General features: G+C 31.9%; 1 protein-coding gene across 6 annotated transcripts in view; it reads left to right on the forward strand.

Annotated features, from left to right (window-relative positions):
* Positions 1-11,100, forward strand: part of LOC105558439 (protein spire) — a 32,516-nt gene extending 21,416 nt beyond the window's left edge. For all 6 annotated transcript variants that reach the window (XM_012006124.1, XM_012006126.1, XM_012006125.1 and 3 more), the window contains 6 exons: positions 1,256-1,374; positions 2,628-2,907; positions 3,168-3,481; positions 6,917-7,165; positions 7,627-7,919; positions 10,088-11,100. In XM_012006124.1, the coding sequence (XP_011861514.1) occupies positions 1,256-1,374; positions 2,628-2,907; positions 3,168-3,481; positions 6,917-7,165; positions 7,627-7,919; positions 10,088-10,331 (1,499 nt within the window). In that variant the 3' untranslated portion in view covers positions 10,332-11,100. The remainder of the gene's footprint in view (positions 1-1,255; positions 1,375-2,627; positions 2,908-3,167; positions 3,482-6,916; positions 7,166-7,626; positions 7,920-10,087) is intronic.
* Positions 11,101-15,736: the final 4,636 nt, after the last annotated feature.

Here is a 15,736-nt window from a genome sequence, read left to right on the forward strand (position 1 = left end):
TGACCCATATACAATGTGACAAAAACGTTAAATTAAGGACTAAAAATTTTTACAAAATTGTGATAGGTTCATAAAAATATAAGAATTTAAGAAAATAGTCATAATACATTTCAATAAGTTTTTAAAATTTTATAATCATAAATAGTAAAGTATTTTACTATTCCATGTATCTGAGAAAAAGAAGGATGCTAAAACAGTCCAATTTTGACCTCCTCTCTGGAACTTTAGTTTATCGTAAAAAGTTCTTGTTTAGGACCCACATAAACAAGAAAAAATAGTATTACATTCCAGAAATGTAGGGAGCATTGATTTTTTAGATTATATCGATTATATCGAGTTTCCTTATAGTATAAAAGTCAAATATTCGGATACTACGCTAAAATTGTTCCTAAATCGGATGTATTGCGAAATGTTTCTTTATTATAACTGATATCTAAAGGTTTTTGAAGTCACTAATCACAAATTTGTTATCCCAATGGCGACATAATGAATTATAAATTAGCGTCCTTGACAGTTTTGTATGTAGAATTACATTATTCAAATATTTCTTCGAAATCAGTCTGAGCAGGCTTCTTGAGACATTCTGATTACGATTCCATTACGATTAAATGAAAAATCTAACATGGGATATTCAAGAGGGCCGATCCAAAATATTTGTATTTGAGTAACATCAGGCACTTACTTCATAAAAGAAAAATAAATACATCTTTCGGCCAATGAAATCGACGGCATACTTGACCACTCTCATTGTCAAGCAAATCCAGAGACAATGGTGAAAACGTGGTATTTATTGTCTCCATTATTTTTAATTAATAAACTTATTTTTTTATTTTTTAAATTGCATTTGAAAACCTTTAAATATCAATTATAACAAAGAAACTTTCGCAGTATATCCGACTTGTGAACAATTTTAGCATGGTACTTATCTGAATATTTGGCTTCCACAAGAAAATAATCGATCTAATTTTTTAAAAATTACTATTGCCTGCATTTCTAGGATGTAAGACTATTTTTTCTTTTTATATGAGTCCTAAACAACTTTTTACAGTAAACTAAAGTTCCCGAGGGAGCCAAAAATTGGTCCTTTTAACATCCTCCTTTATTGAAAAGTTTGCTTCTTTATTTTTTCTCATTCCTAAATCATGTCTTCATCTCATTGCATAACAACATATAGATAATTTTATGCATTTTGATATGATTATCAATGAATATCAATGTAAATTGAATTATATTCAGAACAAATTTAATATTTCAGATGTGACACAAAACGGAGAGAATATCAAGCAACATGAAATATTGCCAAAACCATTTGGAAGAAATTTGGATGTTACTAAGCGGACCAAGAAAGTGATACCCGTCGACTTCGATTTGAAGGTTTTAGTTTCATTTTTTTAAATTATACAACACGTAAAATATATAAAATTCCTATTTATATATATTTTATTATAATGATCTATTTGTGTCGCTTATTTAAGCAATATATATAATAAGCCAAACAAAACATCAAGCTATATAAAACATCAAGGTTTTTCGTTTTAGCTCCAAAATTATTTTTATAAGTTAAAAATAGAAAATGAATTTTGTGCTATTTATTATTTAAAATAGATAAAATTATATTAATAATAATAACAATCTCTTATTAAAAGGATAGTCGCAATTTCTATTTCAAATATTTCCTCTAAAAATTATATGCAAATATGTCTATATATAAATATAAATAATATAAATACATACACATGCGCGCGCGCACACGTACAACTAAAAAAGTGAGGGGATATCAAGGGGATAAGTAAGAGTATGAAAAAACGCAGTCAAAGTGTATGAAACTATATTAGGTTGGTTTTGGACGGAGAAAGGAGTGAAAGGCTCGTTCACTTCTGTTTTCAATCTTGGTAATAGATGTAGGAGAGGAGATAAAGAAAGCAGGTGCGCAGTATTCAGATAAGAGAGAAAAGAATTTGATTGTGCTAGCACATACTGATAATTTGGTATTTCTTGCAAAGAATGGGAAAGGGATGAAGGAAAAGAAAGATGAAAATAATGGAAAGATATTTAAAAGAAAAAAAGTTATAATCAAATACATAGAAATAAAAAAATTTATTTTAAAAAGAAAGGAGGCAGAAGAACGAAAATAGAGTGGAAATGAGAAGGGCAGTTAGAAGATAAAGTCGCAAAATTGAATATTTTTATTATGTGTTAAAGAAGAATGGAAGATATGAAGGATTAAGAACTTTGAAGAAGAACATTGTAATTAGACAAATATAGGGGTTGAGAAAATTAAGATAGGTTTGGAGACAACTTTAGAAAACAGATGATGGGTATTTTCCAGCAACATACAGAAGCGACACTGTATAAAACAATGTGCAAACCAGTGCTTCCCAACTACATATAACTTATTTTTTAATATTAGCAATTGTTATATTAAATACCCTACCTAAATAAAATTATAGTTGTTTTTATCGAGAGAAAAATATATATAATTTTATTTCAATGTAAGAAATTGAAGACAGAGATAATTAACAAATAAAAATGCTCTTATTTTCAGTTTTACATTCAGTTATCTTAAATTTTATTAAACTTTGTTATACTTAACCGTTAATATATATTTGTATCATTTTTGCAAACAGTTAGATGCCGATGATGATGTTGACGACGATGATGATGATGATGATGATGTTTGCAACGAGGAAAATTTTGAAACAAGATTTGAGGAAGAAGATGAAGCGTGCAACTACTGGCAACTTAAAGATTACAATTTTGGTACTCGAAAAAATGTACGAAGCAGGTATAAGGATCATGAGCACAGGGATGATGATGAAGTGGGATCTGCAAATCCTTGGCGGAAAACTGGTGGACTTCGTCTAACCAGGAATGAGTATCACCGATTCTGTGATGCTCAATTAGAATGTAATTGTTACAAATAATGTTTCAACTTTCTTCTTATTTATTTCCTTGATAATTATCTTCATATTTATCCTCTTCTTTGTCACTGTTATTTATTTTAGCCTTTTTTTCTAAATCTCTCTCTCATAATTTTTTTTGCAATTTGCAATTAAGTTTTCCTTATATAACCTTTAATTGCGCATGGAACAATCCAAAGATATTTAAGTTAAAAACTATTGCTTATACCTCTTATCCTATATTTTGAAATCTTTATTTGATTGCAGCCTATGATCTAGCAACACAATGTCCTTCCCGAAGAGCATCTGCTAGAAGACATGCTGCAAAATGCACTATACCGCTAGCATCACTCACAGGAACAACGTCCCTGCCACAATCGAGACCACATAGCCGGCAACGTACTGGCCTCGCAGACGTGACATCGAGCCAAGGTCCAAGTCCCAACATTAGCCTGAATCCAAGTCCGAATTGTAGTCCGCAGCCACGAGCACCGAGGCAACTGCGACAGGCACATACAATTGCATATGAGAGTAAAAGCGACAAAGCTCATAGCGATGAATGGGAAGACGATGTTGATAAGGTAAGGAATTTTATGTCCATATTGCGCTCTTTTGTTTGGATACACTCACTGGTTTAAAAATACTCTACATTGAATAGTATAGACATGTATAAAGTTTTTGATGATTTTAATAAATATAAATATATGCGCGCACACCACACATATTCACACACACACTCACACACAGAAGGTGGGACAAAAAACTTCAAAAAGTATTTTGTTGGTAAAATTTTATACTTTTTATAAAACACCTGCACTATGTTTTTAAAGAAATGTTTTTTATCAAGCTGCAGAATATAAAATATACATAATTTTAAAGAACAAAACAATGTGTTCTATTTTAAAATACGACAAAGATGAAAAATTTTTTAACCGATGGCATGTTAAAATTAAAAACTTAAGCTTGAAAATGCTTTTTCGCCAAGTTTTAGCGATTTGAGAATAACCCAATTTTTAGGATAAAAAGTGTTTTTTTAAGTAATGTATATACATATACAAGTTAATTTACCATTGTTGTACCAAATGTTAGTAGCATATAGAGGACACCTAGGAAAATAATGTAACATAGGTCCGAAAATATGTAGTTACAGAGCTATCATCATGTTACAAATGTTTGGAATCCAAAGGTTGATGAAGGGCTGGAGCAGTAGCAGATTAGTACTCGTGCCATAGGTCATGTATTAGTTGCAGAGCAATATATAGCAGTGGTAAATCATTCTTATATTGGATGGAGCAATAGCTATTACTTTAAATATCTTTGAATCTATAAGGAAGGAAATTTGTGTAGTCAAAGTTGCACAGTACAAAGGACGCTATCATATGGCGATAATAATTTTTGTCCCGATGAAGACGCCTTGAAGATATCAAGATTATTTTTATTTTGTTAAATGAATGTGATATACTTTTTTCTATAATATGATAGAGAAATTCAAAACAAATTCAGAATGATACAAGATCATAAACAAGATTAAATGTAAAAAGAAACAATAAAATATACATGTTTTTATATTAAACTTATTTTCATAGCTTTCCAAAATATTTTTATTTAATGTATAAAATTACATTACTATCAATAGAACACTTTTATTCGTCTAATCACTGATTGACTTACTCTTCTATATCGGGAGTTATTGAAGCATAGATTGTAATAATTCATTGCATATTTTGAGGTGTAGTTTGTTCTTTGTTAAACCATGTTCTTTAGGATTTTCAATTGAAAAAATCCTGTGGTGGAAGCTCTCTAGGTATATAAATTTTTACTCCAATCATCCTCTACAGTACAAGATTAACACTGTCACCAGTCTAGTAGACCATGCAATCTTACTAGCTGATGACAGTTTCCACGAAAGCAACATCCAAACCGTAAAAAACATCCTTTTAAACAACTGCTTCCCAATCAAAACCATTGACAAACACATTAATAGAAGACTTAACCAACTACAATTAAATAAAGATTTACCGTCTGACAATTACACGAAAGTCAATAAATTCGGCTCCAGACTATACGTCAACCTACCGTATATCAGAAACACCAGCGAAACTGTCAACCACTCTCTACATAAGTGCGGCCTAAAAACTGTATATTCCATACCCAAAAAACTAAATAGGGTCATAAGAAGAGGAAAGGGCGTATTAGACAATTCCAAAAAAACGGAACTGGTCTATAAAATTAACTAATTATTAATATCGGTGATTTTTGTCGACCGTGTCTGGCAATTAAAATTCTTATTGCGAAAAATATTACCCCAGCCAGGATTCGAACCTGGGACCTCCCTACAATCCGTGACGGGCGTCTTAGCCAGCTCGACCACCGGGGCTGTGATAATACCATTCGCATAAACTAGACGCGTAAACAACATCTTAAAAGTTATATACACGTTGTTGCGAATAGTATTATCACAGCCCCGGTGGTCGAGCTGGCTAAGACGGCCGTCACGGATTGTAGGGAGGTCCCAGGTTCGAATCCTGGCTGAGGTAATATTTTTCGTAATAAGAATTTTAATTGCCAGACACGGTCGACAAAAATCACCGTGTTATTAATTTATAATTACTGCTGGCGACTTTAAGAATATTCTTAATAGTTAACTAATTATATTGGACAAATCAAACGACATCTAACTACACGTATCAAAGAACACGAGAACAACATTAAAAAACACCCTATCAATCACTTAGTAGTCAGCCAACACCGCACAGAAACCGGACACGACTTTGATTGGTCATCCCCTGAAATTATACATAATGAAAAACACACAAGGAAAGGGGAGATAGCTGAAATGTTTCTCATCAAGAAAACCAAGAACACTAGCAACCTAAAAACAGACACTGACAATCTTAATCCGATATATGACAAAGTTATTAGCTTGGTCTAAAAACATCTCTGACTGTCTTGGTGTGTTTTCCCTATATGTGTATGTTAGTTACCTGACCTCTGCATATAATAATAACTAATCAGTCTTTGTCTCACAAAATGGCTCTTATTTCTGAACACTGTTCGCCAAATTATGGCTGTAATCTCATTTGACACACTCCATGATAGACCGACAATCTTCCTGCGATGCTGTACAATTCGCTTATACTTCTCACGTAGATTATATGTAAAACATTTACTCCTAGATCTCACTTGAAAAAGACTTAAACCAAAGGTCGAAACGTTGTGAAGACGTATTCAATAAATGTGGTCAGCTCAGGTCGATTAAAATTTGACATTTTATTTATATCAATACTGACAATCTGATGAAATTTTTCCATTTTAATTAATAAAGATCTTCAAAACATTGCATAATTAGCCATTAATATAAAATGATAGAAAACATACTTATTGATATTGATAAATTTAAAAATTAGTTATAATTTGTTAAAGCAACAAAGTATATAGAAAAATAATAGATTAATATAAGAATATTATTGAGAGCTAAGAGATAAACTTTGTATTATACAGGGTGTCTCAGAATACGCGCATTCGGAATTCATAGCGCGATTATTCGTGCCAAAAAAGTAACTTTTTCCTCTGGCAAAATGGTGTCTGAACATTACTTTTCAAATAAGAGCAACTTTAAGGTAACGAATAAGCGCTTTAGGTAACGCGTGAATCAGGAGCGGCACGCGCACGGCGTGCCAGCGCGTTTGAGCGTGTATGCTATTTTACTATTTTGATAAAAGTTTTTATAAAAACTTTTATCAAAATAGTAAAATAGCATACACGCTCAAACGCGCTGGCACGCCGCTCCTGATTCACGCGTTTCCTAAAGCGCTTATTCGTTACCTTAAAGTTGCTCTTATTTGAAAAGTAATGTTCAGACGCAATTTTGCCAGAAGAAAAAGTAACTTTTTTTGGCACGAATAATCATGCTATGAATTCCGAATGCGCGAATTCTGAGACACCCTGTATAACATGGAAACATTAAAAAACATAATTACATATAAGATACATTTAAATTTAACGACATTTTACAGAAAGCAACACTAGGAGACATGCTATTGGACGAAAGGCTGTCATTAACGTTAGATGAGATTGTGCATATTCGTAGCGTGCTTACGAAAGCCGAATTAGAGTCGCTTCCTGTGGAAGGGCGTGTAAAAGAGGACGTAGAGAAAAGGCGTGTTTGTTTCCTCTGTCTAAAAACGCGCTTTGGTCTGTTGGGTCCTTGGGGGCAACGTTGTCGCTTATGCAAGAGAACCGTCTGCGTGAAATGCTACTCAAAAGTTAGTATGACTTGTATACATGGATATAAATTTCGTTTACAATTTACTTCTATCGCAATTGATACATAAATGTGTAATTTGGGCTATAATTATATGAACTGTATGAATTTGAGTTATAATTATATAAAGTTGCTATAAATTAACGAAAAACGAAAGTGTATTGAGACATTTATAGTTTTTGAGATGTAAATTCTATTAATGAATAATTTTAAATGAAATTAAATTTTAACTATGAAATTTATTTGAGACCTGTGGTAAAATTGTTGCCTATTGTAACGTAAAAAGTAACGTCATGTAAACTTTATCATGTACTTTACGAATTAAATAAATTGAACTGAATATTAAATTAATTGATTAATATTACTTAATTAATTTTAGTTAATAAATCGAATTTAATTTTACTTGTTTTTAATGTTTTTAATGTTCTTAATATTAATATATCTTGATAATGACATTCTCAGATGCGAATACCAACGGAACAGTTTGCTCGAGTGCCAGTCGTGTTACTCTCTCCTGGATTGCTACTTTCACCTACGGAAGCTGAGAACGGTGGTAACAAGAACTCCTGGCTAAGAAACCCAGGAATGGTTGGCTCAGCACCGGCTTCCCCTGCATCCAGACGAAAAGATTCTGCGTTACGCAGTGGCACACCTGCCTCGACACCGACAATGACACCCGTCTCCGCATTGACACCCTCATCAACGCCACCTTCTCACGCACGTCGAGAGATGGAAGTTCAAGGACTCGAGAAGAGGTCAGGGCAATAATATATTCATATGATAACCAATACAAATTATTTAAGTTTTATGAAATAAGGAGAGCAATACACTGCAAATTTATAGTCACATATACTACAGATTTTTAATTGTGGGCACAAGATGTTTCTACATGTGCACATAAATATTGCTCAAATATATAAATTTATTACCTAATAATGGTTTTTAATAATGCAATTACCGTGATATTAATTTTTAATAGAATAGAATAGAATGTTTATTCCCTTTCGGGCATTGCACATTGGCGCTTTTTTCAGGGAGCGTTCCCCCAACCCTTTACAACCTTCTTCTCCCCTTCTCTCTCGCGACCTGGCCTTCTGCGACCTTTACATATTATGTACCCTCCCTCCCACACGTATTTCTCCTCTCCTCATCCTCCCCAACCCCCAGTCCTATATCTATTCCATTCTTCCTTCCTCTGTCTCCTTCCTTGTCCCTCTTCTCCAGTCTCCACTTTCTGCCTCTATTTCCTTTCTTCACTTCTCCTTCCAGTCTCCTTGACTCTCCTTCTTTTCTTTTTTTCCATCACTCCTCTCTTTCTCCTTTTTCTTTCCTCTCCTTCTCGTCTTTTTCCTTCTCTATTATATCCTCCTTCTTTCTCCTCTCCCATCCATTTCCATTCTCTCCCATCTATCCACATCCTCCTATTCTCCACCCTTACCCTTCTTCCCATAGCCCTCTCTTTCCCTGCCTTTTCTATTATTCTCCATCTTATTCTCCTCTTTTCCATGCTCAGATCCTCACCTACTCTTATCCCCCATCTCATTCTTACACTATCCATCTTATTTAAAATTTCTTCCTTATCCTCCTCCTTCCTCACTTCAACGATCATAACTACCCTCCCCTCCTCCCCTAATCTCTCTATTATTTCTTTTATTTCCGGGACTCTCTCTAACAATTCCTTTGTCACTTTTATCATTCTCCGCCTTCCCTGCCCTCTCCCTCTACCCCTTTCCAAATTAGCCTCCCTTTCTTCTCCCTTCCCTCCACTCTCCCCTGTCTACCTCACCATCTCCTCTTTTAGCTCTTATCTCTTCTACCTTTTTCCTTCCCTCCTCTTCCTTTTCTCCTCTCTGTTCTCCTCTCCTTCCCTATTTCCTCTCTTTCTCTCCTCCCTTCCTTACTACCTACCCTCCTCTCCCCCTGTTTTTCACTCCTATCCTTTTCTTCTTCCCCTTCCTTCCTCCTTTCCCTGTCTACTCTCTGCTTCCTCCATCCACTTTTTCCCTCCTCTGATTCTTCTTTCTCCTCTCTGCTCTCCCCTCCTATCCTTTCTTTTTCCATCTTCTCTTTCCGTCTTGTCCCCATCTTATTTTACTTCCTCTTCTTTCTTCTCACTCTCCTTTCCGCGTTCCCTTCTCCCTGCCACCCTATCCTCTCTTCCTCCCCTGTTTCTACGCCCCTCTCCCTCTTTCCCTCCCCTCTCTCCTTCTCTTCTTTTTCCCTCTTCTTCCTCTCTCCCCTCGACCCCCCTCCGTCCCCTCCAGTCAATTCTCTTCTTTTCTTCCTCTGTCTCAACCGTCTCCTCACTACTTACTCTTCTTGTCCTTTCCTCCTCCGTCTTCTTCCTTCTTCTCCTCCCTTCCTCCCCTCTCCCTCTTCCCCCTCGCCACTCCTCCTATCCTGTATTCCTGTCTTTTCCTCTTCTCACCGTCTCTCCTTTCTCTCTCTTCTCCACTTCTCCTCTCTCTTCCTCTCCCTCTCTCTCTTCTCATCCCTCCATCCATTCTCTTATTTTCTTCAGTTCCATTGTTATCCTTCTCAGCTGCCTCCTTATCTCCTTTCCCAACTCTCTCAACTCCTCTCTCCATTCCTCCATCCCCTTTCGTCTCCTTTCCTCCTCCTCTTCTCACTCCTCCGCTTCCTCTTTGCGTTTTCCTTCTCTTCTCCTCCCTAACTAACATCCTACCTTTCCTGTTTATCTCCCCGTCCTTCTATTTCCTTTCTTCTTCCTTCCATTCCTCCTCCACCCTTAGATGATCATTCCTCTTATAACATCTAACAATAGTTGAAGTTTTCTAAACAGAATGTTGTGTTACTTGTTGTCAATGAAATAAATATTTTAATATATGAAGTACTACTCTGCCAATTAAATAGCATTTTACATGTTTATATTTGATTTGAATAATTTTAATGCTTTATACAGATGCTATAAGGGTGGTGGCAGTCCTGCCGCTCTTTCAACTACTAAAACATTCTCCACATCGAGTGGTGCTAGTGTGGAGCAACGTTTGGCAGCAGAACGGTTACGTGGTGTCGCTGTTGTTGTTTGTCACGACTGTCGTATCATGGTCATTCAAATAATCAAGAGCTCAAGAACAACGCGTGCAACAATACGCAACAATGTCATTTCTCGTCTCACCCTAAATCTCTCTCCTGCTTATATTTAATTCCCATTACCTTTTAATAATCACCCATGCTGCCGCATCATTTCCCCTTATTGTTTTTCTAAATGTTATCGGATTTTCACGTTATATTATATACATATTGCACAATGAGAACAATCAATATCATTGGACACAACTTGAAATCAGATGAAAAAAATTTATATATATGCAAAATGGGGACATTTGTTTTCTCGTGATATGAGTCGCTACATGGATTTTGCTATAAGATTGTGATAATGTAAAAATCCTCCATGTATGAAACGTATCTATGAAATATGGTAGTAAACTCTTTAAGCCATACTTTATATATTAAAACATTTGTATTCTGAGCTAAAGAATTCTTTCCTTTCTTTAAATGATAAATATGTTAGATCAGAAAGAACAGAAAGAGGTGATTAACATTATTTCTATCAGATACAAATGTCACTATAAATGTCTCTATGTAAAACATACTCGTGCTACGATGACCATTTCAGCTCATATGCATACATGAATACAACCTAACTGATGCTTATGCCTTGCACTTGCATTTTACTTTATATAAATTACTTCGTATAAAATATCCCGATAAAATAAGAGTCACAGATTTCACCATCTTGAATTTTTTGAAATTGATTCTATGAAATATGATTTATTTTTATATTTTGATATTTCCTAAAAATGTAAAAATTCTATTTACGTAATTTTACTAATAATTTCATATATGTATCACTTCTGAATATTTGTCTTTGTAAATGCTAGTGTTCTTTACCAGAAGTATGTTCATATTCCACAGAATCTAAAAATCCGCAAAATTGAAAACCTGACATGTTTTAGAAATTCAAAGATTTAAGAATCTGTGAATCTATAAATTTTTGATAATTACGTTTTCAGTGCAACATTTTAAAATGTTCTCTACATAAGATATAGTTTATATTGTTAATTTTCTATTAGATAAATGTACCAAATATATTTCTCGATTAGATATTCTATCATTTTACATGTTTATATTTTATTTAAATAACCAATTTAATACTATTTATTAGATACCAAAGTAGCATATTACTATGTTTAAACATGTTTGCCATAAAAATATTACTTCAGAACGCGCAAATGTATAATAAATTATGTTATTATTGAATTATATTATTTTTCTTCATGTATTTTTGTTTTTTATTATTCATACTTATTTATCAAAATATGAAATACTAGTGAAAAGAGGGAAATTAAAATATTCATAAAACATTTATAAGCAGCTAAAAATTTAGTTAGATTTAAAGATTTGGCAAAATATAGTCGAATAAAATACAGCCAAAGATATATCTATACGTTGAAAGTTATGCAAAAATTTAGAAGTCTAAGTGTTAATATAAAACCGAAGAAAGAAATTTCAAGATATAGGAATTCAAGGATTTACAAATCAAATAATATAAAAAATTAGGAATCTATGATATTGAGAAAATTTTGATGAAAAATTATGTAAAAATTCAAATAATTTAGGAAAACTTAAATAGTTGCGGATTTAAGGATCTAAGAATTTAAAAATGTAAAAATTCGAAAATACTTTTCACAAAACATTTTTTATACTTTTTATTTTATCTTTAATTTCAATATTCATCCTTAATGTTACAAATTTAACACCTGTTTATCATGTCTGTGACTACATATTCTACAGAAGTATAATAAATCCTGAGATCTCTATCTTTTTGCTTCTACATATCTTTAAAGTTTAAGATTTTTGTTGCAAATTAATCAAGAAGCTATGATATTATTTATAGTAATTATATGGTATTACTTCAACACTATAAAATCTTAAATACGGATATTATTAATCATATGGATTCTTACACTTCATTAATTACTTTTTATTATAATTTCTTAACAAAACCTTATTATTTCTTTAATATATGTAATAGATTCTTAATATATACACTTCAGACCTTTATTATGAGTTCACTTAAAAAGATTTATGACCATATTTTGTAATACCTTCGGCTATCTTTTGAATTGTTTACATTGTAAATAAAAATTGCATATCTACAGATAGAATCTACAGATTCTACAGATCAACAGATAGAAACAATAACAAGTTTTTATGTAGCTTTAATAAAGTATACAAAATACAACTGAATGAAAATTAAATATGAAATTATTAGCATTATAGAAAGATGAAGGCAGAAACCAAATAAAGTCAAAGCTCTATAAAAATAAAAATCAATCGACGCGGGTTGGATGCAACATATATATATATAATAATTATATATATATATATATGTATAGAGAGAGGGAGAGAGAGAGTCTCTTGTTGTAGAGTCTTTTTGTAAGATACTGTGTTGGATCTTCCACATACAATACTAACATGTTCAAATTGATTGTATTGAGAAATTATCTGTACGCCTAAGAAGTATATAAGATATTCTAAAAGTATATGTACCAACAGTTTTATTCGTAAGAAAATATAGCGGCTTTAAATTGAGAAATCGATATAAACTTTTATTATTATTTTATTATCTTAATTATCTTAAATTATCACTAATTTAAAATTCATTTAAATATTTCTTTTTTATTTTCTTTCAAATATGTGATACTTTTACGATTAAATATTGCGTAACATGTTATTCACTAAATTAAATAAATAATTAAATGAATTCACAATTGACCAGATTTTAATGCTACCTGTAATGCTCATCAGAAGGGCAAATATATGTATATATGGACCAATATTTTTCAATTAATAGAAAACCAAAGTAACCTTTTACCCTTTTTTTAGAATATCTTATATATAACAAATAATTACAAATAATGTATACAATTTTTTGAGAGCTAGAATAAAGGCAAATATCGTAGGAGAAAAGCAGATACAAAAATTATCAACACATAACAATATATTCACATATTCATGTCAGTGGATAAATAAATTTAATAGAAACTTTATTAGATAAAAAATACAAGAAAGAAAATAAATATGCGAGAATTAAAATGCGAGACTCAATGAGGGTTTAGCAAACATTAATTGATACACCTGATGTATGTTATTAATCAAATATTTAATAGGATTAATATTGATGATTAAAGTATTAATTGGTTCGATTTCTTGCGTGTAAGTAAATTACGTGAATTATTGTTCTACAAAGCATTAATTTATTATATTGAATATTGCTACATAAACACATAGGAATATATATAAAAACTGAATTATTTTGGTTGTATATATTGTACATGATTTTATCAAATTGTACATTACGTCTCACAACGACATTATTTATTTCAAATTTTTTTAAATAAGCAAATAAAATTCCAACAGTAGTGATTGTTATTATATGAATGTATATAAATAAGGGAAGATTAGAGATTGTGAGGAGCCTATTAGAAAATAAAGTAATTCTGATTACGATCCGTGTAATATGGTACCGAGTACAAAAAGACGAAAAACGAATGAGAAAATTTTGTTATAAATAATTCTAAAATATTTTAATGTTAAAACTGATAAGTACCGTACACATACACACGTGCGCACGCTATATGTGTGGGTGTGCGTGCATGCGTGCGTGCGTTCATGTGTGTAATTATAATTGGATTGTTGTGCAAGAACTTGTAAGGGTCTGACGACGCTTGTATATGTCGATTATATTTTGTTGATTATATTACAAAAATTTTATAATTGAAGGATTGAAGGATTTTAAAAGAAAAAGTGGGTATGAAAACAGAAGTAGTCTAATGTAATGCAATAACACGAAAATAAAAAACGTTAAATATCTGAAAAAGATTTAAGGATCCAAAAATTTAACACAATTTTTAAAGAACATTTTCGAAAACATTGAAAATACAAAAAATTTGAAGATAAAGGGATTCTAATGCGCAGATGTGGTATTTTAAAAATCTTTCTATATCTCTTTATTTATATTTAATACTTGTTGTAGGATCAGATAAAGAAGTGTAAAATAACTTAAATATTGAAAAGGTAACAGAATGAAAAAGATTACATAAGAGAGCCAAAATATTTCACAGATCCTTTCTCATTATTTCCTTTGTGATAAATATTTTACTTCATTCTTTGTATTATTTTTTAATTCTATAAAGATTTGTAGTTTTAAAATCTTTAGATATACAGTTATTTTTTTAAAGGAGGAATTTAGAAAAATTCCAATTTCTGAAGAATTTAATTTATTACAATGTTAAAAACTTGTAACAGAAAATAAAATGTAACAAAATTTTTATAACAACCTAATATTGCAAGCTACAGTGTTTCTGTTTATGCGTTTAGGAAATATTTAATTAGATAAAATAAAATCTCTTATTAGACAGAATGTTTCCTGCTTCGTTTTGTCGTTATATACAGAAGCTTAAACAATGTAAATTTGCGACCTTAATCAGCTTTAGAAATGTAAGTAATATTATGATATATCAATATAAAACAAAAACAAGAAATAAATATATCTTCAAAATGTTAATATACTTGTATTATTACTTTCTCCTTTTATCTCATTTCTATTGATATAGGGTGTTTTTCAGCTAGAACGCATAAAATTACACTGTGTAAAATTGTTATTAGAACGGTTAAAGTGTAAGTTTAATTTCTAAAATTTTAGAGAAAGAAAGAGCCCCAGTGAGAACACTAAAGTCGAATCGACGTCAATGGGGTCGAAACTGCGTCCCTACCGTCAGTTTTCGAAAATAATTAAAAGTTTCGGAATATTATTTTTTGTATTAAATTACTACGTTCAACGTTGTGAATACTTTTAACATCTTAGGCTTGTTTTCTGTTCCTACACTAGTGAACTAGTGCAATAAATTGGAGTAAGACAAGCATATTTTTTCTCATTCTAGCTTACTGCACTAGTTCACCAGTGCAGGAACAGAAAACAAACCCCTTATTAGAGAGAACTGTCAAGTTTCAGTTGTTTGGTGGAAACGACGTCAAAACAACGTCGAAACGACGTTCATAAAATCAAACCTGATAAGACTGAAATTACACAAATATTTTTTGTTCTCCCTAAACGGGAACGCCATCAACTTTTTGGTCATTTAATGTAAAGCGAATTATTTTTCAATAATTTCGTATTTCAGAAATCTCAATACTTTGATTATATGTATATATTTTAGTACATGTATGTGATATACATACATATACACATATAACACATATAATATAAACCCGCTTTCCAAAACATATAAACCATCAATATATGTATAGAATATACGTTTTGGATAATATGCGTTAGGTACATTAAAAAAGTTAAAAACACGATTAACCTCCAACAAGACACAGATAATCTTAACTCTATCTACGATAAAATTGTCCGTATCACCTAACTTATTATTTATCTATTTATTTATTTATATTGTTGTTCTTTCCCTACGGATATCTGGTATTTTGACGATTTGTCGGTTAAAACCACTGTTCCCACTCAACTTAAGGATGTATCGGA

This window comes from Vollenhovia emeryi, unplaced genomic scaffold, assembly GCF_000949405.1.
Source record: "Vollenhovia emeryi isolate VEMERY1.0 unplaced genomic scaffold, V.emery_V1.0 DF939344.1, whole genome shotgun sequence".
In the NCBI taxonomy this organism is placed as follows: domain Eukaryota; kingdom Metazoa; phylum Arthropoda; class Insecta; order Hymenoptera; family Formicidae; genus Vollenhovia; species Vollenhovia emeryi.